Raw genomic sequence first — 27,042 nt, 5'->3', positions numbered from 1 at the left:
GTGAAGACAGCATCACAGAAAGGTCAGTCCAGTGTGGAGAGGCCCAGCCTGAGTAGGGTGAGGATACATCCATGTAGAGGGGCAGTCTGATGTGGATAACAGAGCCCACACAGGAGAAAAGTGCATCTATATGAGAGAAGGGATGGCAGTGGAAACGAGAGATTGATTACATACAGGGAGATTGGCTAAACAAGTAAATTTAATAAGGCCAAAGGGAGCCAGGTTTCTCAGCATCAAAAAAGGGGGTAGGGCTTCCCTGGGGGCGCAGTGGTTGAGAGTCCACCTGCTGATGCAGGGGACACGAGTTCGTGCCCCGGTCCTGGAAGATCCCACATGCCGCAGAGCGGCTGGGCCCATGAGCCATGGCCACTGAGCCTGCGCGTCTGGAGCCTGTGCTCCGCAACGGGAGGGGCCACAACAGTGAGAGGCCCGCGTACCGCAAAAAAAAAAAAAAAGGGGGGTAACATATATGTAAAGGAAGAAAATTAGAAGAAACTCTGAGGTACTAGATTAGAACTAATGGTATCAGTGTACATTCATGGCCAGATAGATAGATATAATGCAAAGGTGTATACATACATTCATATATACATGCATATATGTCCTAGCTCTCTTCACTGAGCCTTCAAGCACCATACTCCAAAAGCAAAGAGCACACCTAGTGCCCAGATCCTGTCTTCTAAATATTATTCGCCACTAAAAAGACTCAGGTCTAAAATGGCTGATTCCAGGGCTAGGGTAGGGAAAGTACAAGATAAACTTGTTAATATCTTGTACCAGAAAGAAAGAAAGTAGTCAAAAAGTGATGGAAACATGTCAAGAGACACACAAGCTACCTGGAAGGGGTTTCCTGTAGCTAAATTGGGCACAATTTGAACATCAAGATAAATAATGATAGCAATGAATTAAGGCCCAATAGTACTACAAATAAATAAATGAGTATACTGAAAGTTTGATTAGGAATGATATACTTGCAGTCTCAAAGAACTTCCCTGCAAAATACTTACTAGTTACCAAAAAAAAAAAAAAAAAACTTCATTGTTAAGAATCTTGACAGACACATCCTTAATCAAGTGACCATTAGTAATGGGACAAATCAAAATTGTATGTCATCTAATAGAGTTCAATGAGAAGAAAACATCATCACTTTCGAGGTATTCCTGTCAAAATCTAATAATTTAGCTTTCTTCAGCTGAGCCAGAGAACACAGTGACTATTTCCTCAACTCTCTCAAGAATGCTTCATAACTAATACTGTTTTAGGTGTACTGAGAGAAGTTAATTTTTTCATACAATAGATGCTCTAGGATGTTAGGGTTTCATTCCCTTCCAGAACCCAGGCTGGAAAAGGCCCAGAGGTATAGTCCATAAAACAACCGATCTGTAATCTTCAAAATGTCAAGGTCATTAAAAACCAGGAAAGATTGTTTTGCTGCTCCCAACTGAAGGAGACTAAAGAGGCATGATAACTATATGCAGCAGGTGATTCTGAACTGTATCCTTTTGCTCTAAAGGATAGTATTAAGACAACAAACTTGATTGGGATTTGTGGAGTAGATGGTAGTCATGTATAATGTCAATGACCTGATTTCCACGGTTGTGTTATGTTTATGTAGGCAAATGTCCTTATTTATAGAAATACACAGTAAAGTATTCAGGGGTAGTGGAGCAGCATACTGGCAAATTACTTCCAAATGGTTCAGGAAAAATAGTCTTTGTACCTTTTTATGCCTGGAAATTTTCTATCAATTTTTAATTGTTTCAGAATTATAAAAATCAAAAAAATTTTAAATGAACAAATATGAAACTGAACAAATACAAATTCACTATCATCCTCACTCCTTCTCATGTTCCTCATCTCAGTGAATTCCTGGTTTGCCCAAACAGGTTTTGTTCATTTCTGTTGTACCAACACAGACATTATTGGCCTCCTTTTCACTCTCAAGTGTCCCAACCAGGACAATCATAATATAAATGTTCTCACTGTAAGGTTCTGAAAATCTGGCCTCTGTTTACTTCTCTAGCTTGATCATTAAGCACTCCCCCAATTTCCCTCTCCTCGCTAGTGAATCTCAACTCTTTTGGGAAAGCTCTGCCTGAACACTGGATCAGGCTTCACTATATTTGCTAGATGCTCCCTAACGCTATACTAATCCTACTAGTAACTCTGTCTATTGCATACATATCTCTATTGTAACTATTTGTTTATATTCCCTCTTAAACTGCATTTCTGTACAGATAACTCTGCCACTCAGGGTGTGACCTTGAACAAGTTACTCAACCTTTCTAAGCCTCAATTTCCTCATCTGTAAAACAAGGATAACTGTATTGTTGTTAAGATCAAATGATATAAAGCGCATGAAGAGCTTAGCCCACCACCTTCATCATTTTATGTTTTAAGAATTATGTAAATAGTCAAACGTATTTTTTCTCTCTAGAGCTCCTTAGCTGTCTTCTTTTCATACCTAATCTTTTTATGTACCCTATTTATCAAGCAAGTAAAGATTGTTTCTTCTTAACACAAATATCACAAGTCTCTATGATAGAGTTTTTTTTTTTTTTTTTTTAATTTTGGCTGCGTTGGGTCTTCTTTGCTGCGTGCAGGCTAGAGTTCTTTTTAATTTTATTTACTTTTTTAAAGAAAACACATGTTCTTACAGAAAGTTATCTTCTGGGAAATAATACCAGAAACTATTAGCTCTGCTCAGGCAATGGGATATTTCTTTCCTTCCTTTCTAGTGAATAAACACATGTAAGTCCCCACGGCAAATTCTACATATATATAGTATAGCAAATATAGTGTGTGTGTGTGTGTGTGTGTATATATATATATATATATATATATACACAAATATATAAATATATATATAAGAAAATACACTTTTAACATATTACAAAACAATGAGTGCCAAATATATAAATTTGTGGGAAACAATGTTTTCAATCACTTAAAGAGTTGTTTATTAATAACTAAACATTGTTTTGGGAAAGAAAGCCCTCTTGTAAAAAGGAATAACCATTCAACAGTAACAATTAATGAGTCCTACATTGACAGACTGGACATTGAATATAATATATTTAAAGCTCTTTGGAGTCTCATAATTGTGAAGAAAAATATGTGGGTATTTTGAAGCTCTCTACCTTATATTGTGTTTCATCTTCCAGAAGTGAAAATTCAGAATTACATGATTGTATATTTCTACTCACTGACTACACTTTCTCTAAATTTAACTATCATTGTTTTATCTTTGTTAATTATATGATTTAATCATAGATCCCCTTTGCTTAGTAAAGCATATAAATACACTAACCACATCCCTAAAGCTTTTCTTTTCATTATTAAAGAAAAAGTAATTCATATTTTCAGAGTTAAATTTATACAAACAAATTTAATCCACAGTACTAACCATTGCTCATGCTTTGTGATATCTTGCAAGCATCTAGAATGTTACATCTCAAGTCATAAATGCATAAAAATCTGCTTCTCCACAGCAAAAATTGCACTATTTTCCACCTAATTGTTTCATTATTTTTAAAAATAAAAACATACTTAAAAATATAGGTGACCCTTGAGCAACATGGGTTTGAACTGCATGGATATGGGGATTTTTTTCCACTAAATACATACTAGAGTACTAGGCTATCCAAGGTTGCCTAGGGTTGGTTGAATCAGAGGTTGCAGGACCTTGGATTCGGAGGAACCTGGGAAATGGAGGGCTGACTATAAAGTTATACACGGATTATATGCACAGGGGAGGGGGAAGGTTGGTGCCTATAACCCTCAAGTTGGTCAAGAGTCAACAATGTATGTAGTCATTTTAAAATAATATATATTTTTAATGACCAGGGTTTCACATACCAGACTGATGAATTTACCAAACGTATGAATGAAGAAGTGTTTGTCTTCAGAAATGTTTTTAGTGATTTTATTTCTAAGAGAGATATCACCGATACATAATCTAAATATATGTAGCAAATAAAATATTACATAATTGAAATCTTTGAAATAAACCTATTACCTACTTGCAAATCTGTTCAGAATACTTTATTAAATGTCAGCTGTGAAACACTGTTAAAATACAGATAAACAATATTACAAGTTTCATTTAACTTCCCAAATTCTTACAGTCTTGTATTTTGCTCTCTGCTGTGGCACACAACTGGATTTTTCCTAAGCAATCAAAAGCAGGCTGGAAGACTCTTTGTTCATCAGTTGTAAACAATATACCAAATGTAATATAAGTAGAAAAATGCCCAAAGAGGATATATGAATTTTAATATGATTATTACTTTATAACCATAAAACTTTAGCAAATAGTAATCCTTATTTGCTTTAACTAGTATTGGATAATACATCATGATGGTGACCTTGTGGCAATCGGCATACTTTTATAAAATGATGGTTTGAAACTTAAATCTTATTTTTAATTCTTCAGTCTCATGTGGTCCTCTGGGAAAACTTCCCATAAGATTCTACAATCTTACAGGGGCTTCCCTGGTGGCGCAGTGGTTGAGAGTCCGCCTGCCAGTGCAGGGGACACGGGTTCGAGCCCTGGTCTGGGAAGATCCCACATGCCGTGGAGCAAATAAGCCCGTGAGCCATAACTGCTGAGCCTGAGTGCCACGACTACTTGAGGCCCGCGCACTCAGAGCCTGCGCTCCGCAACGGGAGAAGCCACGGCAATGAGAGGCCCGCGCACCTCAACGAGGAGTGGCCCCCGCTCACCGCAACTGGAGAAAAGCCCGTGCGCAGCGGCGAAGACCCAACACAGCCAAAAATAAATAAATATAATAAATAAATTTAAATAAATAAGTAAAAATCAAGCTGTAAATTTACAATTTGTGCACTTTACTATGTGTATGTTAAAAAAAAAAGATTCTACAATCTTACAATGGAAAATTGCTTAAAGGTAACACTCCATTATCAATATATCACATATCAATAAATACTTATTGAGCGTGTATTATTTGCCAGGCACTACGCTAAGTGCTGGAAATATAAAAATGATTAACGCTTGAGCATTAGATAAGATATGGAGACTGCCCTTGAGAGGCTTGGAGTATTATGCAAGAGGCAATTAATGTACAAACTATATAAAAGATTGTTAAGGAACAGGGTCTTAAAAGGTGCTGTGTACAAAGAAGAGAAATATATAATCCAAACTAGGGGAGGAAAGGATGGTTACAGGAGCCTTCTTGGAGGAGTTATTAACAAATAAGCCTACTGACTTGCTTGCAGTATGGCCTAATGATTTAAGAGCACAGGTTCAAATCCTAGCACCACCTTTTACCAACTGTATACGTTTGGACAACTTACTTCATCATCCCAAGCTTGTTTCCTTGTTTACAAAATGGATATAATAGTATTCACTTCATTGGGCTGTTAAGAGGACTAAATAAGATAAGAGTAGAAACACCAAATAAGAGTAGAAAGCACAATGGCTGCTGTAAGATATGCTAGTATTCTGGTTGTTATAATGATGATCTCTTTCTCACATACACACCCCACTCAGTGAACCTGGTAGTTTCTGGACTTCTTGGCCAATGTATGCATGTGCCACACAGCTATAAAAGAAAAAACTGCTCCATCCTCACCCCCATCTTCTGTTATCATCCAGGCTTCCCAGTCCCCTGAAAAGTCTGCTTGACTTGCTGTCATTACCAGACATGCCTGCGCCATGCCCATTCGTTGAACGTGAGTCTGACCACAGAGGCATCTCTGGACTACCTGTCCACCACCACTCTCCTCTCATCCTTCACTGTCCCCCATATGCACCAGGAGACAGATCTCTTGGCTTTCAGCCCCACACTAGTCTCTGATGGGTCTTTCTTACCAGTGTTTTGGTGATTTTTATGCATTTCACTTAATCAGCTTTGCCCTCTAACTATTGGCCACCACTGTCTCCAAGCCAGTGGCCAACATTTCATTTCATTTGGAGTTACCATCATTGCAGAGACAGAAAAAAAAAAAAAAATATATATATATATATATACATATATATATGATTAGAACAAAATCATCAAGCTTTGTGAGGTTGAGAAAAGCTAGTGCTAGAAAAAGAATAACATTTGGGTCTTTTGTTCTTTCCTACTTTATCCTCTTTAGGATCATGACTATTTTACAATCCAGTGTTTGCCTGCAATAATCTCCCACTGGCTAGTTTTCTATCAAGTGACCCTTTCTGAAAGGTTTTCTCCCTCCTATTCATTTGCAGAAAGACCTATGGGAGGGGCAGGGCTCAACTCAATTTCTTCTTACACATTCACCTTTCTGAGGGCTTTTACCAAGTTTCACCAAAACAGATTCAAATGATAGCAATAAATAATAATAATAATAAATGACAAATTAAAGTTAAAAGATGTTTCCCTATTCAAGTGGCTCACTGGTAGAACTAAGTGTTCCTTATTTCTAAGAGTGCAAAAGATATGATTTGGACATTATAAGTATTGGGTAAAAGGGCATCTACTCTAGCTTCCAAATTCTGTTTTTAACACATACCTTACAAAATTGTTTTGGCTTTATCTAAGCACTACTCCCACTTTCTAAAAACCAAGACACACTGTATTATTTTAATTTGTAAATTATTCATGATTTAATTCTGTTCTTCACTTTGGATACTTTGCTTTATACATCTTCACGACAGCATGTGTACCTCCCTGCCAACAAAATCCTTCATATATGTTTCAAAGTCCAAAATATTAAAGCATTAAATTTCTTTCAATCAGATTCTCTGCAGCAAAATAATTTGAAACTCTTACATGACCACAAAATGTTATAGCAAGTTGAGGAAGAAAATTTTAGTTGCCTCATGTTTCCACTGAAATGTATTAAGAAGTTTATACAAGAACTACAAAGATGTTTATGTTACAAAAACGACAAATATAAAGCTAATTGCTGATGATCCACATATGAATTTACTATGTCATAGACTGAAACTGTGATTTTAAGGTTTAGCTATCACCTAACCTGTTCCATAATCCTGAAACAAGGTCATTTGAAATTCGTAAAATTCTGGAGACAGTGAGTCCTCAGCAAACTTTTAAACTTAAATTGCCCCTCCTCCTTACAGCTTTTCACATGAAACACTTCCTTCATCATAGCTACTTCTTCAGTGTGGTAGCAAGTAAAATTCCCCAACAACAGAAATGAAAGTAACATGAAAACTGAGCTGATTACAGATGGGTGAGGAGCAAGAATTCTCTCTTACAATTTTTAAATTACGATATTAATAATAATTAACCACAATAAATAAAACTAACCTTAGATGGCAGACCTTTGTAAAATGCTTCCATTAAACAGTATTGAAAAGGTAGTGGCAGTGAGTAACAAGTTTTGGGTTTTTTAAATCATTCATAATGATCCTCAACATCAAAAGAAAAAATGTAGATGACTGGAAGGGTAAAATTCTCCAAGTAAGATATTGAACATGAAATTCCAGTTAGCCAAATATGAGTTTTATGTAAAAAACTGAGAACTCGTTCCTTTCAATTATACTTTGCCACTAAAACCCAATATCCATCAGAAAATATGAGTTATTATAATTAGAATTCTTTTACCCTCATTACATAATGCTGTGCCTGGTCAAAAATCATAAAATAGTTCAGAAAAGAAATTTAGCATGTCTGATCCTTCTTGTAGGCCTGATGCCACTTTGAGCCTGGATGAATAAAGTTTTTCAACTCATCTAACTTAGCAGGGCCTAAGTGTTACAAATTAATTAAAGAGACTATACCTTTGGAGCTACTAATCAAATCTGTTGTCAAAATAGCCTACTGGACTCAACAACGAGAAAACAAACAACCCGATTAAAAAATGGGCAGAGGGTCTGAATAGACATTTTTCCGAAGAAGACATACAGATGGCCAACAGGCAGATAATTTCCTAATTATCAGGAAACGCAAACAAAAACCACAATGAGATCTCACCTCACGCCTGTTAGCATGGCTACTATCAAAGAGACAAGAAATGACAAATGTTGGAGAGAATGCAAAGAAAAAGGAACCCTCATACATTGTTGGTGGAACTGTAAATTGGTGCAGCCACAGTGGAAACCAGTAGGGAGATTCCTCAAAAAATTAAGAACTACCATATGACCCAGCTATTCCATGTCTGTGTATTTACTCGAAGCACACGGAACCACTAATTTGAAAAGATACGTGCACCCTCATATTCACTGCAGAATTGTTTATAATTGCCAAAATATGGATACAACTTAAGTGTCCATAGATGGATGAATGGATAAAGGTGCGTTATATATACAAAGCGGATTATTACTTGGTTATAAAAAGAGAAGGAAATCCTGCCATCCGCAACGACATGAATGGACCCGGACAGCATTATGCTAAGTGAAATAAGTCAAATGGAGAAAGACAAATACCTTATGATTTCACTCATATGTGGAATCTAAAAAGACAAAACAAGTGAACAAACAAAATAAAATAAAAATAAACTCATAGATACAGAGATCAGCTTAGTGGTTACCAGAGGGAAAGGGGGTTTGGAGGGTGGGTGAAAATGGGGAAGGGGATGGTGGTGAATGGCAATTAGACTTGTGGTAGTGATCACTTTGTCGTGTGTACAGGTGTCAAATTATAATGCTATACACCTAAAGCTTATGTAATTTTTTTAAAGTTTAAAAAGTGTACTTGATAAGAAGCACTATCATTGCTTAACTGGTAATGCTTTTCTTTCTTAGTTGTACATCTAGATGGAAATGTACCAAAATGTTAACAGTGGCATCTCCGGGTGAATAGTAGAATTACGAATGATTCTATATTAAATCGAAAATCAAAAATAAGAAGATTAAATGGCATTCACATAACACATACCACACTATTTAACGATGGAAAACAGAAACCAAATTTGGTACTGAATTTTATCACAAAATCCACAAGACATTAAAACATGTATTAAGTACAAAGAATGTAACAAACATATATAAAATTAACATAAAAAACAAATCTTACTCATTTTGCTAATACTATGTATAGCAAATCTTACCTCTAATCTCCACATCAAAGTCAAATTTGCTGCATCTTGAAGATGTTAGAGTTGAGCCAGAGTTGCAAAATCTTGAAAGGCAGAGTTAAGACTTAAAAAACAAACAAACAAAACCTCCCTTAGTTCTACAGCACTCAAGCCTGTCAGGTGTTAGTTAAAATAAGGAGTAAGCATGGATTTCATATTTTTCCTTAAGAAATAGGTTTCGACTGCTGATACAGTTTTTCTTACAACCACAAAGCAAAACTTTCAGTTGAGATGGACTGTTGGGTTTTTTTTAATGATACTGAGCATTTTGATATAATGTGAAAAACTCCAGACTTGGCAGTAATTTTGACATGTTGCCTCAGTATTATATACCGTGATAGCAATTATCATTTGTCTGTTTTTGACAGAGTTCTTGAGATTGAGTTTAAACCTTTATACAGTAAGGTGGAACAGCCATGGAGTTTAAAATCCAAGAAACAAATACCATAAGAAGAGCTTCCCATATAAGTTCTGAAGCAGCTATAAAAAGGGGAGGGAACTGGTTACTCTGCCTAGTCAGAGTTTTATTCAGTTGTGCTAGAAGGAGGGAGACAACACAGCCGTGGGATACTGTTCTGGGCACGGAAAGCAGCTTGTAACTGCATGTTGGCAAGGGGGAGACAGGCTAACAAAGGGGACAGAAGATGTACTTGACAGTAGAGAGGGTTAGCAGATGAGTAGGAGGAGATGGCATATGAGACGTAGGCTGGGGTGTGGTAGGAAAGAGCCTTGGTGGTAAAGATGAACAGCTTCAATTTCACGCAAAATACAATAAAGGCCCAGTAAAGCAAGTCCAGAAGCCACAAATAATGGCTACAGTACAGCATTTCAAGCTGTTTACAGGGTAGATATTTAGATAAGGAGTCTTGAAAAGGGGAGGTTATAAAAGTCATGAGAGAAAACATTCAAAACTTAGTCCAAGTGTTTTCATGGAAATGAAAACACAAGCAGGGATTTAGAGGTGCCAGAGTTGGTTGTTTGTTTCTGATGTTTTCATAGTTTGAATAAATAGGAGGAGGAAAACAAAATGAAGCAAGTAAACTCAAGTTTAGGTGTTTAAGAAATAGTCACGTGACTGAATCCAAAGAGAAGAAAGGTGATAATTAGGGTAAGTGAGAAGGATCTTAAGTAAAAATTATAGGGGATAAGAATTTCTTGGCAACTTGTCAGTTACTAAAGTGTTTAGGAAGACATTGTAAAAAAAAAATAAAGAGAAGAAGAAAAATAAATAATGATAATGATTTATAATATCCTAAAGGGTTCAAACAGAAGGAATAATGTAATAGAGTGACAGGGTTGAATCATTTAATGTGCTTAAACAATTTTCCAAACTACGAGTAAATCTCAAGTTTTTGGTTAAATGGAATTCTAGTTTGATTTAAACAGCTGATTCTTATTTTTTCAAAAATAAGTTATATTCCGACTGGAGAGATTTTACTAAAAATTCTGAAGAATTCAGCAATTGTTCACTAGCCCTTAATAATTTAAAACAGCTTTGGTAATAAAGGCATCATTGTGAACTGTGCTTTTAAATCCACACCCAAAGTTGTTTGAATGGTTAGTATATTTGACCTTAACGCTAACACTTTAACAAATTTACCACTAGGTGGCGAAAAAAACCCAAATAGTATCTGTTAACAAAGCTAGTACAAGATCCCAAGTACTTGAACAACTAAAATAGCCACCAGGTGTCATCCAAGAGAGGGAAAAAAAAAAAAAAAAAGACTATTCTCCCCACTCAAATACAAAAATTCAGTTTTAAGCACAACCATCTAAGCTCTATCAGAGGTAAATACCCTGTCCATTAACTGTCTAAATAGTTTGCATATTTATACGCTATATAATTTATACAATGCTCTTGACTCCAAGATACTGCCTTTCAACTAAAACCCAACTAAGTAAAATTTAATTTCTTTAAAAAAAACAACAAAAAAACCAGCAAGACCAATGAACGAGCTCAATGTATTGTGACTCATAGTTTCAACCTATCCAAATACACTGCACAAAAGAACCTAAAACGGCTTAGACACAGACAGCCAAGAATCTTCCAAAGTGTATTTGGTTATGTATATATACTTCCAGATTCATATTCTTTTTCCCTATATTTCTCTCCTATAAGCAATTTCATTGATTGCAAAAAAATCTAGATAATTATGCTGTTATGCCTTGAATCCCGGTGTGATTTTACAAAAGCACTGAAATTTGTTACCAAAACGTTCACAGTAAAGAGACAAATGTACCTGTCCTTAAGAAAGATGTATAATGAGAATTATGTTGAACAGTCCAAAGCTGAAAATTAAAATTAAAGCTTTACAGAATTAAGCCCTATTTATATAACAAACCATGCTTTTTAAAAAAACATTCTGCACTTCACTAACTTCTAACAAAGATTTTTCAACGCTGTTGTAAACATTATGTCAGCTAAAACACTATGTCATGCTGCCTTTTATAAGGTGATACTTTTTTAGGCCGAATCCTATTCTTAATCCTCTGGACACAGGTGTTGTAACCATGTCATACCCTGCAAATCTAGCGGTAGGTGGTGTCTCAAAAAAGGACGTTTTCTTCCTTCTAGGAAGTGGTCAAACCTTGTTTTTCCCTCGCAACTTGATTGTTTTTCGTTGCTATCGAATTAAGAGATGGAAGAGAAAGCAGTTCAGGAGAAAGCAAAATATACTGATTAAACTATACTTGCTTCTCTTCCTTGCTCCTTATAGTATTCTCTTTTAAGGTCTCGACCTGACCTCGACTGGGCTCATTTCCACCCTGCCTACAAAGCACTGGTTTTAAAAAGAAAAAATTCCAAGCCAAGAATGCTCTTGTCTATGAACATTATCTCTTCTCTGGTTTTTATTACATTTTCTTTTGAAATTCGTTAGATTATGTTCAACAACCAGCCCTTGCCCAACCGGTTTCTCCCCTTCCCCCATCTCTCTACACACATCACTTTTTCCTCCTCCCATCAGGGCAGTGGGCAAAACACTGCAGTGCTGGGAACGCACGTTTCGGGCCGGTCACTCAGCAGTTTATTCTCACTTGTCTTTGCAAACAGCTCCCCACCCAACCTTGTCCCCCAGTTCCCTCCCTCGGCCATTATCTTTCTACTAGACTGTGCTCAGTAAGGGACTCCAGCTTGCACGTCGAGGGTTTACGGTAGCCTGCCTACCAATAGGAGCCTACAATGAAGAGAAGTCAGGTTCAGCCTCCCGGCAGCCCCAGTGTCTTCTTCCCCTGGCTGTACACCTACTGTACCCGCGAGCGAGCCGGGCGCGGAGCGGGAGGGGGCGCGCAGGGAGGGCGGACAGCAGCCGCGGCGTGCGCATGCGCACTGGGGTTGTTTTTCACAAAGCTGCTCTTAAAGTGAGCTGGCAGCTTCCAGCCGCCCGTCTTTGTAAGGAGACCACTGAGACTAGCAGGATCGCGGAGCAGCAGCCTGTGTGCTGCCCTGAGTTTTTAAGAAATCTCAATGAACTATTTGTAAAGAATCACTGATCCTGCCTGCAAGCTCTTTGCACGGCAAAGACATCGATCAGTGTTAAGTGAAGATCACATTTTATATGTGATCTTGACTTTTTTGTCTTACATTATATTTTTTATAGATTTTGTTATAAACATGGTGCTGGGAAAGGTAAAGAGTTTGACAATAAGCTTTGACTGTCTTAATGACAGCAATGTCCCTGTGTATTCTAGTGGGGATACAGTCTCAGGAAGGGTGAATTTAGAAGTTACTGGGGAAATCAGAGTAAAATCTCTTAAAATTCATGCAAGAGGACATGCGAAAGTACGCTGGACCGAATCGAGAAACGCCGGCTCCAATACTGCCTATACACAGAATTACACTGAAGAAGTAGAATATTTCAACCATAAAGACATCTTAATTGGACACGAAAGAGGTAAGTTTTTTACATTATTCAGAAATTATTAGACCTGTTTTCTTTGGCAAAGTACCTTTTCAATTTTCCTGAATTAATATAATCCTACTCCTACCATAACGTATAGCTGTTTGATAAAGGTTGGAAAGGTGGAAGATTTGAATTCTCCTTGACATTCATCGTGTGTTAAGCCGTAATGCATGCAGGCATCTGCAAAGTGACTGCAAACTGCACTTATTCCACTACCTCTATACCCGGCTTGGTCTGTGCCATACACACTTGCAATCCATTTCCACCTTACGTATAAATTCTGCTTATGTGCGATTCAGTAATTTTACTAATATGTTTTCAAATGAATTGCTAAAAGCTGCAATCCAATATTAGGTTTTTCCCTTGTACTCTGCAACCTTAGATCTTAAAAACTAAGCTTCAGTGAAGAAATGGAGTAACATTTTTAAGTGGGTTAATAGGTGTATTTCATTTTTAATATTGACACGCAAAAGGCTTAAGAGAATTGATCGTTGTTCTTTGATAATGGGTTTCTGTGGTTTATTTTGACATATGGTATCAACACCCCACGTGTTTTTTCCTATTCTTTCCAGTTCCTTTAGAAATTTACATCAAGCATTCTCTATTTTAAAGGACAGCACCTATCATTATGATATGTTTAAAGTCAGTTTTAGAAGCCATTTAGGGTCAGAAATTTTCTTTTCCAAGCATCATGCCTAACTTTGGAACGTGCATTCAATGAAACCCGTGCCAGTCAAATGGAATTGAAAAGTATTCGGCTCGTTGGATATGATTTTTGGTTAGAAACTGGAGATGAAGGGTTGTCAAAGGGAGAAGGGGTCCTGAGATTTCAAATCTATTGTTTAAATGGTTACATTGTGGAAATATAGCAGACTCTAAGCTTGTTTTTCTAAGTTTCCACCCTTTGTTAGAAGCGGTTCAATCCTGTTTCGGACCAGTTCTGGGGGGTGGTGAGGAGGGGCGCTTGTTCTGCTCTCAGCAGATTGGTTACACGCGTCAGGTGGTGGCGATGACTTAATTCCTAGCCCAAGAAGAATATAGTGTTAAAACTGGTTATGTAATTTTGTCCTTCTCCTTTTTAATGCAGTATTTAACTCGAATGTTGATGACTTTTCAGAGTAGAGCACATTTTTACCTCCATTTTTAATTAAAAACTACACATCCACGAGGAAGTGCTAATTGAACTAAGGCAAATGTAGAAACGTAGGGTGCTTTGAGTTACAGCATGAATGCATTATTTTTAAAATATTAAGATGAAATCAATCTTTAATTGGATTTTCAGTTACACATAGGTAATTTGCATCCTGAAATAATTTTTAGTTAACCTCTCTAAACAGTGACAGTGATAAGAAATGCAACTGCCTAATGACAGTCCTGGTATTTGTTGAACAGGACACACAAGTTTGTATTTGATCCTTCCTGGACTGGCAGCTTTTTATAAGATGAGTGAGAAGAAACAAAGGTTTTTAAGGAGTTGAGGTTTGCAGTGGGGTAAAAGTACAATAACGACTTATGGGGACAATTTCATTAATTGCGCCACGATTTCATAGTAAAGAACACTACGTGCCCCGCACCCCCACGAGACACCCCTCAACCCCTGCAAGCTAGAACGAGCTTCGCTTGGAATAGTTTCAATGACTTAAAACTGGGACCTCTCAAACTAGCCTGGTAACTGCGACCCCGCCCCGGGCGGCCGGCGATAGGCGGAGCCGGGTTTGTTAGCCTGTTGCTAAGGCGATGCCAGGCTCTGATTGGATTGGGCGCGAGCGGGTGGGGAGAGTGGGCTCGCCGGCTGGGGCGAGGCTTGGAACCGGCGTGCGCCGGTAAAGGTTCCTCCTGAGCTGCGGCCCCCGCCCCTACTCGCATCCCTGCCCGGGCTTCTGGAGGCGCGCGGGGCTCATATCACATACCGTTCTGTTGCCCCTCACCTGGGCCCGCTTGCAGCACCGAAAGGAGCGTCTATAGGTTTCAACAGAGTGGAGAGGAGAAGCTTCCGCCGGCCTTACAGGTGCCGGATGGCCCTGGGCGCAACTTTTTAGCTGCCAGTTCTATTCACGGAGAAATTGGGTGGGCAGCGTTAGCAGGACCCCATTTTCCACGTTTTCGGGTGGAAGTTGTCAGGCAGCTTCTGTAAGCGCTTGTCTTCTTAGCTGAAACAGCGTGTTTCCCTTTCTATGCAGTCAGTAGACTGGCTACCTTGATGTGACCCGAGTGGGGAGAGAGCGCCAAGACTGGCCGGGACGGGGAAGGAAAAGTGACACTAACATTGAAAGCGGGGTGAGGTGGGGGCTTCGGCGAGTATTCCTTGCCCACTTGTCATTGTTTCTTTGGGGCTCTTGCACCCCGCGCACCATTCCCCGCCGCCGTCACCGCAACTGTAAAGGTGTCGGGGTGGCCCGAGCCAGATCGAACCGGTCACCGGCCGGGGCGTGTAAAGCGGAAGCGCCGCAGCGTGCTCGCCCCGCCCCACGTCAGCAGGCTAGGCTGCGCGGCCGCGAGCGCGAGCGCCGTGCGACATATGCCGTATGTATAGCGGGGCGCGCGGGCGGCGGCGGCGGCGGCGGCGCGCGGGCGGGCCGGCTGGGATCTGCTCGCGCCGGTTTAGGCCGGTCCTCTCCTGCTCCGGTCTAGTTCTTGATTGACAGCCCGGCACTTGTTTACCACGGCGCGGCCGCCGCCGCTCGCCTCGATGAGACTGCTGAGCTGGCACAAAAAAGGGAGCGAGACGGGAAGAAAGGGAGAGGGAGACAAACTTTGGGCGCTGTCGGGGGGAGCGATTTTAAATGGCCCCCAGCTCGTCAGCGGGATTTCCGTGCTGAAATACCGTGGAGAGGATTTGCACGGGGGGAGAAGAAAATACTACTGAGATAGAAGGGAGTCTTGGTGATTTTTTTTGAATACAAGTTTCCACATATAGGCGCTTTTTTCCTTTTCTCCTGTGGTGGAAGGGAAGCATCACGGTTTTTGTGTGAATTCATTACTTTGGTGAGGGAAAGTTAAATGATAATACCCGTTTCTCTTAGTCTCCTGGTTAATGATAAAGGTTTCTACACCGAGAAAACTGCGCTAGTAGACGTTTATGTAATTAAATTACCCGGTCGGAACGCTTTAGAAAATCATTTTAAGAATCCAGAACACCCTCCCACATTTCGTTATATTTGTTTTGGAGATAAACCTATTTGAGCAAAAGAAATTGGTTGTAAAATAAAGTCATCCCGTTTTTTCTAGCAATGGGAAACAAACCTAGTCTTCATTTTTCAAGGATGTGTGACAGTTGTTTCCCATTAAGCAGGCACCTTTTAAATCTAAGGTATATTTTATATATATGCGAAATTTTAGCTGTTGCTAGGACAGACTGAGATTGTCATAATTTTAGGTTCAATAAGAATTTTTATTTTTAGCTATGAAACTGACATTAAAATCACTGTTCCTTTTTTTTTAATTCCAACATCTATTTGACAGAGTTTTCTAATGGTTTTAGAGCTTTAACATTCACATCTTCTGCATCAAAACTGACATATTTTAAAAGGCTTACATGAACAGTTTTCATTTTATATATAGTCTATTTAAGTAAGTGGATGAAGAGAAAGGTAACATCTTAGTATGAGATTTGAAATCTGGATCTTTTGTTGAGCCTGTATTGTCACACATAGATGCTTTACAGTTTAGGTTGTTTTCCATTGAAAAACCAACTATGGGGTATAAGTATTAATTATCCCCATTCTACAGATGAAGCAACTGAAGACAGGACTTTTATTTTACCCAGAGGAAGTGATGAAGTTGGAATTAGAACTCAGATCTCTCACACTCTAAAGTTTGTGGCCTTAATTACTATGTGAGCATCTTTAAAGTTCTGCCACCAGGAAGAGAGTGTAAAGGTTTAACAAGTTTTTTGTTTTCTTTTTCTGTTTGTTTTAGATGATGATAATTCCGAAGAAGGCTTCAACACTATTCATTCAGGAAGGCATGAATATGCGTTCAGCTTCGAGCTTCCACAGACGTAAGTATTTTGTAACAGGCATTTTTCATAAACATCCATTCTTTTCAAATGAAACATACTAAATTTAAATATTTTTAGTTTAAAAAAAAAAAACCCTTTTCATTACTGAAACTTGCTAGAGGAAAACATATACTCAGAAAAGAAGCTATTTTTTTAATCTAGAGTGGCAATATTATAGAAAGCAAAGCTCAATTCTTAGTATGCTGTCTCAAGTTTTATATGGTTTTTAAAACTTGAATAGTATTTCATTTAAAGTGAGTGAATTGGAAGGTGCCAGTAAAATAGTAAGCATTTAATACTTAGTTTATCATCAGCATTAGCAGAAAAGGTAGAACATAACAAGTCTCTCATTTAGTAGTTTATAAAAATTCAGTGATCATTTTCTCTACTGATGGTACCCAACAGCAGTAAGCTAAGAAAGTCAAAATAATTAAGAATATCCTCACTTTAGAAGTGATGTGTTTTTTCTGTTATGAATTCATTAGCTTCTGTGCAAAGAGCTATTGAGAAGGTCACTCGAGATATTATGACCTGTACTTAAAAGGAAACATCCGTCAGAGATACCTTAATATAAGGCTTGGAATCTAGTATGAAAGGAAGAAGGAAAGTAGTATATTCTTTTTTTTTTCTTTTTTGCGGTACGCGGCCCTCTCACTGTTGTGGCCTTTACCGTTGCGGAGCACAGGCTCTGGACGTGCAGGCTCAATGGCCATGGCTCACGGGCCCAGCCGCTCCACGGCATGTGGGATCCTCCCGGACCGGGGCACGAACCCGTGTCCCCTGCATCGGCAGGCGGACTCTCAACCACTGCGCCACCAGGGAAGCCTGTGTATATTGTTAATGTAATAATAAATCATTAGAGGAAATTATACAAAGAGTAATTTTTGAAAAAAATGCCTTAACAGATATTAAAACATGCAAAGTGGCACTTGTACTGTTTGCTCTGAAAGGTAAACTTGCATTACATAAGAACGTCAAGTGCCAAATGTACATAATTCTGTATTTTTTTAAATTCTAGTACTTGTTATATATGGATAGAGTTCATAAAGGGTATTTTTCAGAGTATCCTGTGTATCATATTGCTTAAGAACATGATTTTTAATATAATGCCCTAATTACTTTCTGAGAGAACTATTTTAAGTCTGAATACAATAGGACTAATACATTTGGGCCTGAATATTTTCAAAGCATGGAAGTAATTTAATATATTTTTTAAAAATTCTATCTATAAACCAGTCATTTAAAGTAAACTCTAGAAGACTAGCATAGATCCTGCGTTTTATTTCTCTGCTATACAAGTTAATGCAGAAGTCTAAAATACAAAACAAAAACACCACTACTCCTCATAAAAAGCACTCTACCTTGTAAATAAATGAACCTTGTGCATTTTTCTAATGAAATTATGAAAAAGAGACTAAATTCACTAAAATAAAATCTTCCACAAGTAATAAAATCTGGGAGAGTTGAAAAAGAATTATGATTCTCTTGATACAGGTCAACAGAAAAAATTCTTTTTCTTTTTAAGTCTATAGTATAGTTAGAAAGCATGGCCAAAAAGAGTTAGAACATAAGTAAACTGGGAAATGTAAAAGCATTTTTTTAGAGCTTCAGTGGATTTAATGAAATGTGAAAAACTTTTGAAACTATAACGACTATTCCAGGCCTTTTCTAAATCTTAGTTAGTTACTATAATAAGAGATAATAATAATTCTTAGTTAATGAAAAATGGAACGCCATAGGGAGTCGTTTGGTCTGAGTGTTTAACCAGTGTCCAGAATATCTCAATAGAAATAGTTAAACCATTCTTAACTTTATTTTTAAACTAAAGTCTTGACCTTTTCAAGAATTGTTCATTTCCAGACTTTCGTAATTTTGCCACCAGCATTAAAAGTAGCCTCTTCTTAGTTTAAAGAGATTGTATTCTTCTGGCTTTTTTAACCAAATTTCTGTAATATTTAACAACTTTGTGTTATTATTTGGAAACAGAAGGTTTTTTCCCCAGTGACTTATCCCTTTGGAAATGTAAATTATGCCTTTGATAACTCATTGATGTATAAACTTACAATATATTAACACTTCTATGATGAGCTACTGTATAAATATTAAAAAGAGGTGTAAGATTAATATATTGACCTTTATATTCTGCACAGACCACTTGCTACCTCATTCGAAGGCCGACATGGCAGTGTGCGCTATTGGGTGAAAGCCGAATTGCACAGGCCTTGGCTTCTACCAGTAAAATTAAAGAAGGAATTTACAGTCTTTGAGCATATAGATATCAACACTCCTTCATTACTGGTAAGAACTAACTGAATTCTTCATTTTTTGTTTTTGGCATATAAATATTAAAGAATAATCACCTAAACTACATACACATTCTTTATAATTTTTAAATAGTAACTTCATTTTTGAATTAAATAAATACCACTTTCAAAAAAATAGTTAAGAGCACAGAAATTAATGCAGGATATGCTCACATTTTCTGATACTGTAATAACTTTAAGTAAATTTTTAAAGTAAGACCAGTATTTGGTATGAAATATCTTCCTCAGAAGGTAACAGCAATAACGAATAGATCTGTTCCCTAAATAATTTTAGTGGAAAAAGAAGAGTAGTATCAATTATTATTATAACAATATCACTTAACTTGAAAATATCATAATCTAAAATTTGTATTATTTATTGCATTATTCCAATATAGGGATAGTTGTCAAATGATGGGGAGATAATTATTTTCATGAAAAAACTTAAATTCTATTTTAAAGGAAATCTTTTTTAATTGTATTTTTTCACAAGATTCAAATTTGATTTCAAAAACTTTACTTGGTTTAAACAAATAATAACATCTTTAAGCAAGTAAAATTAATCTTAAAAATGAGCAGTTTTCTTTTTTTATGTATTGAGTTTTACAGTCTCAGAGAAAGATGTTATCATTTGGGATTATAACCAAGTTGCTTTCCAAACTGCTTTTTTTTTTTTTTTTTTAAAGGCAGTTTAAATGGAATGTGGAAAGGGTTTTTTTTTTTTTTTTCTGTTTTTTTGGTTGTTTTTTAATTATTGTGTATGTAAATAGCCTGGGCTAAAACTATGTTTATGAAATATGGTGTTAAACCCTGTACCCTTTTTTCTTTAATTGAATGGAAACTTGTATAAAGACAAAAATACTAATATATGTATAAAGACAAAAGTACTAATATAAATCAGAAGCCCATTGGTTAGTGGAAAAGTATATTTGGATACTGAAAAGAAAACAACACTACTTTTAATGTTAAATTCTTCAAGAATTTAAGATTGTATTTTAAAACATTCTATTACTGTCTCAATTCATACATTGATCATTTTCTATAAATTTATTTCTTACAGTCACCCCAAGCAGGCACAAAAGAAAAGACTCTCTGTTGCTGGTTCTGTACCTCAGGCCCAATATCCTTAAGTGCCAAAATTGAAAGGAAGGGCTATACGCCAGGTATGTATGAGGTGGATTCCCACAAAAAATGATCTTTCTTCACTTAGCTCTTGTGTATAAATTTACATTATTTCTACTAAATGAAGACATGATACAGTATTCTTTGGTAAAATATCATAAATTGTGCTTATCCAGTTTCCTTTTATAAATTGGAATGTAGTCTTCTTTTTTAAATTGCTACTGTAAATGTGTTTATTTTTATAACTATAAGTTATTTGCCACTCTAGGATAGCTTTTTATCCATGTAGTTCATTGAACTTTCAGACTTTAGCCTGAGAGTCTACATTTGTTTTGGGGTTGGTTGGTTGGTTTTTAACAGTAGATATATTTTTTTTTCCTGTAGGTGAATCAATTCAGATATTTGCTGAGATTGAGAACTGCTCCTCCCGAATGGTGGTGCCAAAGGCAGCCATTTACCAAACACAGGCCTTCTATGCCAAAGGGAAAATGAAGGAAGTCAAACAGCTCGTGGCTAACTTGCGTGGGGAATCCTTATCATCTGGAAAGACAGAGACGTGGAATGGCAAGTTGCTGAAAATTCCACCAGTTTCTCCCTCTATCCTCGACTGTAGTATAATCCGTGTGGAATATTCACTAATGGTATGTATAGATTTAAGGGTTTGGGGTGGGGTTTTTTTAGGTTTTAAAGTCGTAAGGGTATCATTTTGTCTTATCCAGGATTTGATTTTTTTTTATTCCATGTGTGATATATATAATTATATGTAATTCTTTATATAGTTTGGAATATAATTACTAATTTTACCTGAGGTAAATGTACACGATGGAGAAACTTTTCAAGTATATCATATGTATATAAATTAAAAAATGAAGTAAATGAGAGCCTCAAATAACATTAGATTGGGTTATTCATTTTTTTAGAGGAAATAGTACTTGGCATTCTAAACCTAACATCTCCTTTCATTGTTTAGGTATACGTGGATATTCCTGGAGCTATGGATTTATTTCTTAATTTGCCACTTGTCATTGGTACCATTCCTCTACATCCATTTGGTAGCAGAACCTCAAGTGTAAGCAGTCAGTGTAGCATGAATATGAACTGGCTTGGTTTATCCCTACCTGAAAGACCTGAAGGTAATAATTTGATAATGCATATCTAAGCTTAATCTATTATTTTCAAGAACATAATTTTGCTTCTGATATTTTATGATTAAAGTTTGTCTATACTTGAAGAGAGAAGATGTGCCCCTAATGTTAGGTTTAAAATGTATATCCCCCTAGTTGTGATCACAAGACAGATTATTATTATGTTACCTTGACAGTCCTTTTTAATACCTTCTATTCTGTGTATTTTGACATGCATAAGAACGTGCTGTTCGAATTGCGTGTATCTTTTTCCTTCAGCACCACCCAGCTATGCAGAAGTGGTAACAGAGGAACAAAGGCGGAATAATCTTGCACCAGTGAGTGCTTGTGATGACTTTGAGAGAGCGCTTCAGGGACCACTGTTTGCATATATTCAGGAGTTTCGTTTCTTGCCTCCACCTCTTTATTCAGAGGTAAGCATCAAACCCTCAAGTACAAAATGGGCTGTGACTCTCTTAGTAAACAGTATTGCAGACTTTTTAAAAACACAGCTAGGTTTTGATTATCATAAGAGAAAAACAAATAATTTTGAACAACAGATTAAAAGTTAGATCATAAAGTTGTCACTATTTACTAAGTTTGACCCAGAGGTAGGACTGGTCTCTTATATTATTGGGGAAATAAAGATAATGATCTGACCTCATACTTCCAAAATGCCAGTTAAAGGAATAAATCATCTTTTAAAGCATCTATAGAACTGGCATTTTACAGTCATTGATTAAATAGCTAGAATTTATCTTATCATCCTTTTCCAATTTAATATTCATATTTTAATATTCTCAGTCATAAGGGAAAATAACATATGTAATAACATCTTAAACAGCATTCCTGTACTCTTAGATTATTTTTATTCATCTCAAGTAACTAAGCACTTACATGAATAAAACATGGCCTTTGGGAGAAGCGTACAGACTGGTGAGAAAAACAAACTTAGAAGCAAAATATTACCTAACAATGTAATAGTAATGCACAGTTCATTTGAGGAGCAGCTTGCTGGGTCTTGAGAATCAGGAGGGGCTTCCCTAAGAAGGTGATTGTTAAACTGATTCTTGAAGAGTAAGTATTCTCAAAATGTAGAATGTTCCAGGCAGGAAGAAAAATATGTGCAAAGGAAAGGAGGTAGGGAGCAATCCAGCAATGTCGGGATACTAAAGAATATATATATACATAATAACACATTGTAGGGACTTTAGAGTTGGCCTTGATACCAATGTTAATACCAAATGATTTTGTAAATCACTAGCATCAGCTTTTTCTTTTTGGTTGCTGTAGTTTAGATAGCTATTTTACAGTGAAATATTACTCCCAAGAAAGACATAAAAGGATTGTTTCACTCTTCAACGAATTGCTTTTATTTTTTTTCCCCTTAATACCATGACTAGAAGAGTTAATTTTCCTTTGGATATGATTAATATGAAATCCACTTTATTCATTTATTATAGGATGTTCAGAATCTGTTCTGTTCTCTGCAGATTTTTGATTGGACATAATTTTTCTATCCCACTATTTCAATTCATAAAATTATTAGATGCTAAAAATGTCCTCCCACTTTTTAGAAACATTGTCACTACATTTTTATTCTGACGTTTCTGTCTTGCTTATTAAGTCCCTCATTTGTGATTTGATCTGACAGGCATTTTAAAAGAATGGCAATCTAAGTATCCACTTTTAAGCAATTTGTCATAAAATCTACCTCCTTCTTTTAAAATGAACTAAAGATAATTAAGAGAATTCAAAACTTTTAAAACCCTATATTGGTTCACGGTGTGATTTAATTATTTTACATCTAGCCACATAGAGGGGGCAAAGTATTGTAAATGGGTCTTGTCCAAAAGATCTTTCAGTAAAAGAAATGTATTAAACCCAACAATTTGCCTTCCTGTGCCCATTCTCTTTGTACCTGAGAAACAACTAAAATATGTTCACTTTTATTAAGTGTATGTGTATATGAAAGTCTCTACAGAAAGAGGCAAGGTGGGAAGCCTCTAGAGCATTTTGGGTTCACCATTCCTATTTCTTGATATACACTGTATTCCTAGGCCCTCCCTAGGGCTTTACACCCATGAGTTATTACCTCACGTAAGCAGCAAGAACTTTGTTTACACAACTACATTCTTCCCAAAGCTCGGGAAAAGATGAGTTGACTTTTTTGTAACAGGATGAAATGGATACTTTACAGAAGAAAATCACCACTATGAAAATGTTGGCCAATTGTGTATTTGAGTCTTAAGTATGACTAAGTGCTGAGTAAAACTCCATTCTCTGATAGAATGTTACCTTTAGCTTTTGTCAAATAAAACTATTCCAGCATACCTTTCTAAATTTAATTGTTAATCTAGTGATTGAATAGCAAGTACTTTATAGATGATACTAATACCCTTTCTTCCCCATACAAACTCTGTACTTTCTGATTACATTTCTCAACCAGTACTCAGAATATTAGTGTATTTGCTGCATTCTTACTAAACCTTATCAATTAACTTTGGTTTGGGTTTTTTTTTCTCTTTTCTTTCTAGATTGATCCAAATCCTGATCAGTCAGCAGATGATAGACCATCCTGCCCGTCTCGTTGAAGGAATACTTGATTAAATCAAGTTGATGTGGGTTCCGAACTGTATCTCTTCCCTTCCCGGCTGAGGACAGAGAAGTATCTTGGAGACACGTTTTCAGAGGAAGTGGAATTGCTTTTGCCCAGAAAAATGGCGAATACATGAAACAACCAGTGATCATGCTTTAGAAGCCTACAGCAACGTTCTGGGACTGCTCCAACATGCTTGAAGATCTAAGCTTTTTTCCTTTAAAACTGGCACATACTAAGAGCAGTCTTCTTAGCCTATGGTCATACGTGTCAAGACACCACGTTGTAAAGAGGGATGATTTCCTTCTTTTGATTTGAAAATTTGCACATGCTCAATGCTTACATTGTGCGGTTCCATGTCACTACAGCTTTTTTTTTTTCCATTTATGCCAGACTCTTGATACTCTTTTAAAACTTGTTTGCAGTGAGCACAACAAGGAACAAAAGAAAGCTTTGAAAAAAACTTTAACATGAAAAAAACGCACTGACATTTTTTTTTTTTTAATTTAATATAGCCTGGACTTTACCTGCGTATGCACATGCTCAGAATTGTCCTACTAGGCTGACCATGTATCACCTCTTCAGCTTGGATCCTATTGTGGATTTATTTACAAACATCAAATGCCTTCAAGCCAATCCTTCTTGCTGTATGTTTTGCAGCCTACTGTAGTAGATACGCAACAGATATGTGGGAAAAGAGATAAGAGGAGGAAGCTAATAAGAGACTGTCAAGATTGTATACCTTCTTGGTTTCTTTTAAGAATTTGTTGCCTTTCTACTATTACAGCAAAGCAGCATTTTGTTACTGACTGCCTAAAATCACTTAATCTCAGGTGAACGCATCACTTGCCAAACTGTTGGAATGCTATTTGTGTTTTGTTGCACTGTTGAGTTTTTTTGTTTGTTTGTTTGGTTGGCTTTTTGAAGAGGGAAATTTGGAAAAGGGACATACACAAAAGTGATAACCCACCCGCATTGCCTTTTTATCATTACATATGAGAAGAAACTAGCAGAGCTAAGAATGGAGTAAAGAGAGGCAGTATGGCAGGCACCAGCAAAGAGTTAAGGGCTGTTGCTCTTTAAAATTATTGTTATTTTTTATTATTATTTTAAAAGTATGGAAGTTTTCCAGTCACTGGAAAGGAGGAGAAAGTGCATTTATTTTTATACAGAGTTACATAATTACCTCCAAAACACATATGTTGGAAATCGTTTTTGCTGGTGCAGAGTATTTTCATGAGCAGGAATATATATGTTCAGATTATGATTAGAGAGCTCAATTTATACATTTCCTATCCTGCTCAAGCTTGACAGAGCTTGAAAACCCAAGTTTATTCTAAAAGTGTATAACTTCAAAATTACAAATACTAGAATATGTGCTGGAATAATAACTTTTATATTTTTGTGGTTCTTTTAATGAAAGTATTTTCTTCCATTACCTAAAGAAGATTTTGCTAAGCATGAGAAATCATACACTTTGAGTATATATAGTTATGAAGAACGATCACATCAGTAAATTATAGCTTATATTAAAGATAATTTACAGTTGGCTCATAAATATACCAGCATTCATGAAGACACTTATAACTGCATTTTCCAAGGTACCAAGCTGTACTGATTGTCTTATTCTAGAAGGAATTCAGCTCTGATGTATCTTAATGAAAATCAGCATCTCTGGTGTTGCAACATATGCGTGAAATGGGTCTTAACATCTATCCTGCCATTTAATCCCACAGTTAATAAAGTGGCTGAAAATAATAGTAACTCTGGCTTGGTGCTTGACCTGGTTAAATACTGTCTTAAAGCTTCATACAAAACAAATAGGCTTTTCCATAAGTGGCCTTTAAGAAAACATGGAAGACAATTCATGTTTGAAAAATGCTGACAGGGTGAAGAAAGCCCATGTAAAAATGAATCGCGTTTTAAGTGATTCGGTTAAAGGGTTTGGGCTCCCATAGCAAACTAATACTAGATAATAAGGAAATGGGGGTGAAATATTTTTTTATTGTTGTTAAATCATTTTGTGAATGTCCCCCTCAAAAGAAGCTAATGGAATATTTGGCATAAAGGGCATTTGGTGGTTTTATTTTTGTTGGGGCGGGGGGTGGGGGGATTGTCAGAAAATCCCTTTTCTCTTCTTATGTCTAACTGACTAGGGAACAATTATTGATATGCATAGCATTGGAATACTTATCACCATGTACTCTTTTAAATAACACATGAGGAAAGAATGACCAATATTCTGATAATTGGCACTGGGTTACAAAATGTGATAAAGTTTCAAATATATAAAACTTTATCAAATAAAGTTTTATTTTCCCCATTAAAGTATTCCTTTACTTTCTTACTTAGAGGCATTACTCTTTCTAAATATTGGTCAATTCTTGATATAAGATGTGAGGTTCACAGGTGTATTCCAGTATTCAAGATAGATTCCTGATTTTTCAATTAGGAAAAGTAAAATCCAAAACGTTAGCAAAACGAAGTGCAATATTAAATGTTTGCTTTATAGATTATATTCTGTGGCTGTTTGTAATTTCTCTCTTTTTTTCTTTTTTATTTGGTGCTGAATATGTCCTTGTAGGCTGTTTTAAGAAAACAATATGTGGGAAATGATTTAATTTTTCCTATTGCTCTTCCTTGTGGAAAATAAAAGTGTTTTCGGTTTTTTTCCTTTTTGTAAACTTGTTTGGAGATTTATTTGAATCTGATCATATCAGTAACTCATCATACGTGCAAACACAATTAAGACTACAATTAGGGAGTTCCCTGGTGGTCTAGTGGTTAGGATTCAGTGCTTTCACTGCCATGGCCTGGGTTCAATTCCTGGTCAGGGAACTGAGATCCCGCAAGCCACACAGCATGACCAAAAATTTTAAAAAAATAAAATGAAGACTACAATTAAACTCTTAAGCCATTCTGGGTAAGAATTGTTTCTAGCTCTCTGCTAAAGAAAATTACTGAA

At 36.6% G+C, this 27,042-nt stretch overlaps 1 protein-coding gene and 1 long non-coding RNA gene across 8 annotated transcripts; one reads left to right on the top strand and one right to left on the bottom strand.

Annotated features, from left to right (window-relative positions):
- Nucleotides 1–15,355, bottom strand: LOC137221490 (uncharacterized). Of its 3 annotated transcripts, none has more exons than XR_010942034.1 (3): nucleotides 14,840–15,355; nucleotides 9,001–9,091; nucleotides 1–126 (listed from the first exon to the last, which is right to left on the bottom strand). It is a non-coding gene; the product is annotated as an uncharacterized lncRNA (long non-coding RNA). The 3 variants fall into 3 exon arrangements; XR_010942035.1 differs by having other exon boundaries at nucleotides 14,858–15,355; XR_010942036.1 differs by lacking the exon at nucleotides 14,840–15,355 and adding an exon at nucleotides 12,194–12,329.
- ARRDC3 (arrestin domain containing 3) lies at nucleotides 12,391–26,761 on the top strand. 5 transcript variants are annotated; one of them, XR_010942033.1, is made up of 8 exons: nucleotides 12,391–12,920; nucleotides 16,848–16,929; nucleotides 19,080–19,227; nucleotides 20,293–20,395; nucleotides 20,739–20,995; nucleotides 21,325–21,487; nucleotides 21,720–21,912; nucleotides 24,016–26,761. XR_010942033.1 is itself a non-coding variant. In XM_067731219.1 (8 exons), the coding sequence occupies exons 1-8, from the start codon at nucleotides 12,641–12,643 to the stop codon at nucleotides 24,070–24,072; spliced, it is 1,245 nt and encodes a 414-aa protein (XP_067587320.1). In that variant the 5' UTR covers nucleotides 12,395–12,640; the 3' UTR covers nucleotides 24,073–26,761. The 5 variants fall into 5 exon arrangements, 4 of the variants coding, with proteins under 4 accessions (XP_067587320.1, XP_067587324.1, XP_067587322.1 ...); XM_067731219.1 differs by having other exon boundaries at nucleotides 12,395–12,920; nucleotides 21,758–21,912; XM_067731221.1 differs by lacking the exons at nucleotides 12,391–12,920; nucleotides 19,080–19,227 and adding exons at nucleotides 15,574–15,914; nucleotides 16,659–16,743 and having other exon boundaries at nucleotides 21,758–21,912.
- The last annotated feature ends 281 nt before the right edge of the window (nucleotides 26,762–27,042 follow it).

Source organism: Pseudorca crassidens, chromosome 3, assembly GCF_039906515.1.
Source record: "Pseudorca crassidens isolate mPseCra1 chromosome 3, mPseCra1.hap1, whole genome shotgun sequence".
NCBI lineage: Eukaryota > Metazoa > Chordata > Mammalia > Artiodactyla > Delphinidae > Pseudorca > Pseudorca crassidens.
The sequence above is the reverse complement of the archived record's forward strand: the minus strand, read 5'-3'. Positions and strand labels throughout refer to the sequence as shown.

Bases quoted from the DNA above. Each gene is read 5' to 3' on its own strand.
- ARRDC3 (XM_067731219.1), top strand. From the start codon at position 12,641: ATGGTGCTGGGAAAGGTAAAGAGTTTGACAATAAGCTTTGACTGTCTT. The intron at 20,996-21,324 runs GTATGTATAGAT...TTCATTGTTTAG, and splicing joins GTGTGGAATATTCACTAATG to GTATACGTGGATATTCCTGG. The intron at 21,488-21,757 runs GTAATAATTTGA...TTTTTCCTTCAG, and splicing joins CCTACCTGAAAGACCTGAAG to CACCACCCAGCTATGCAGAA.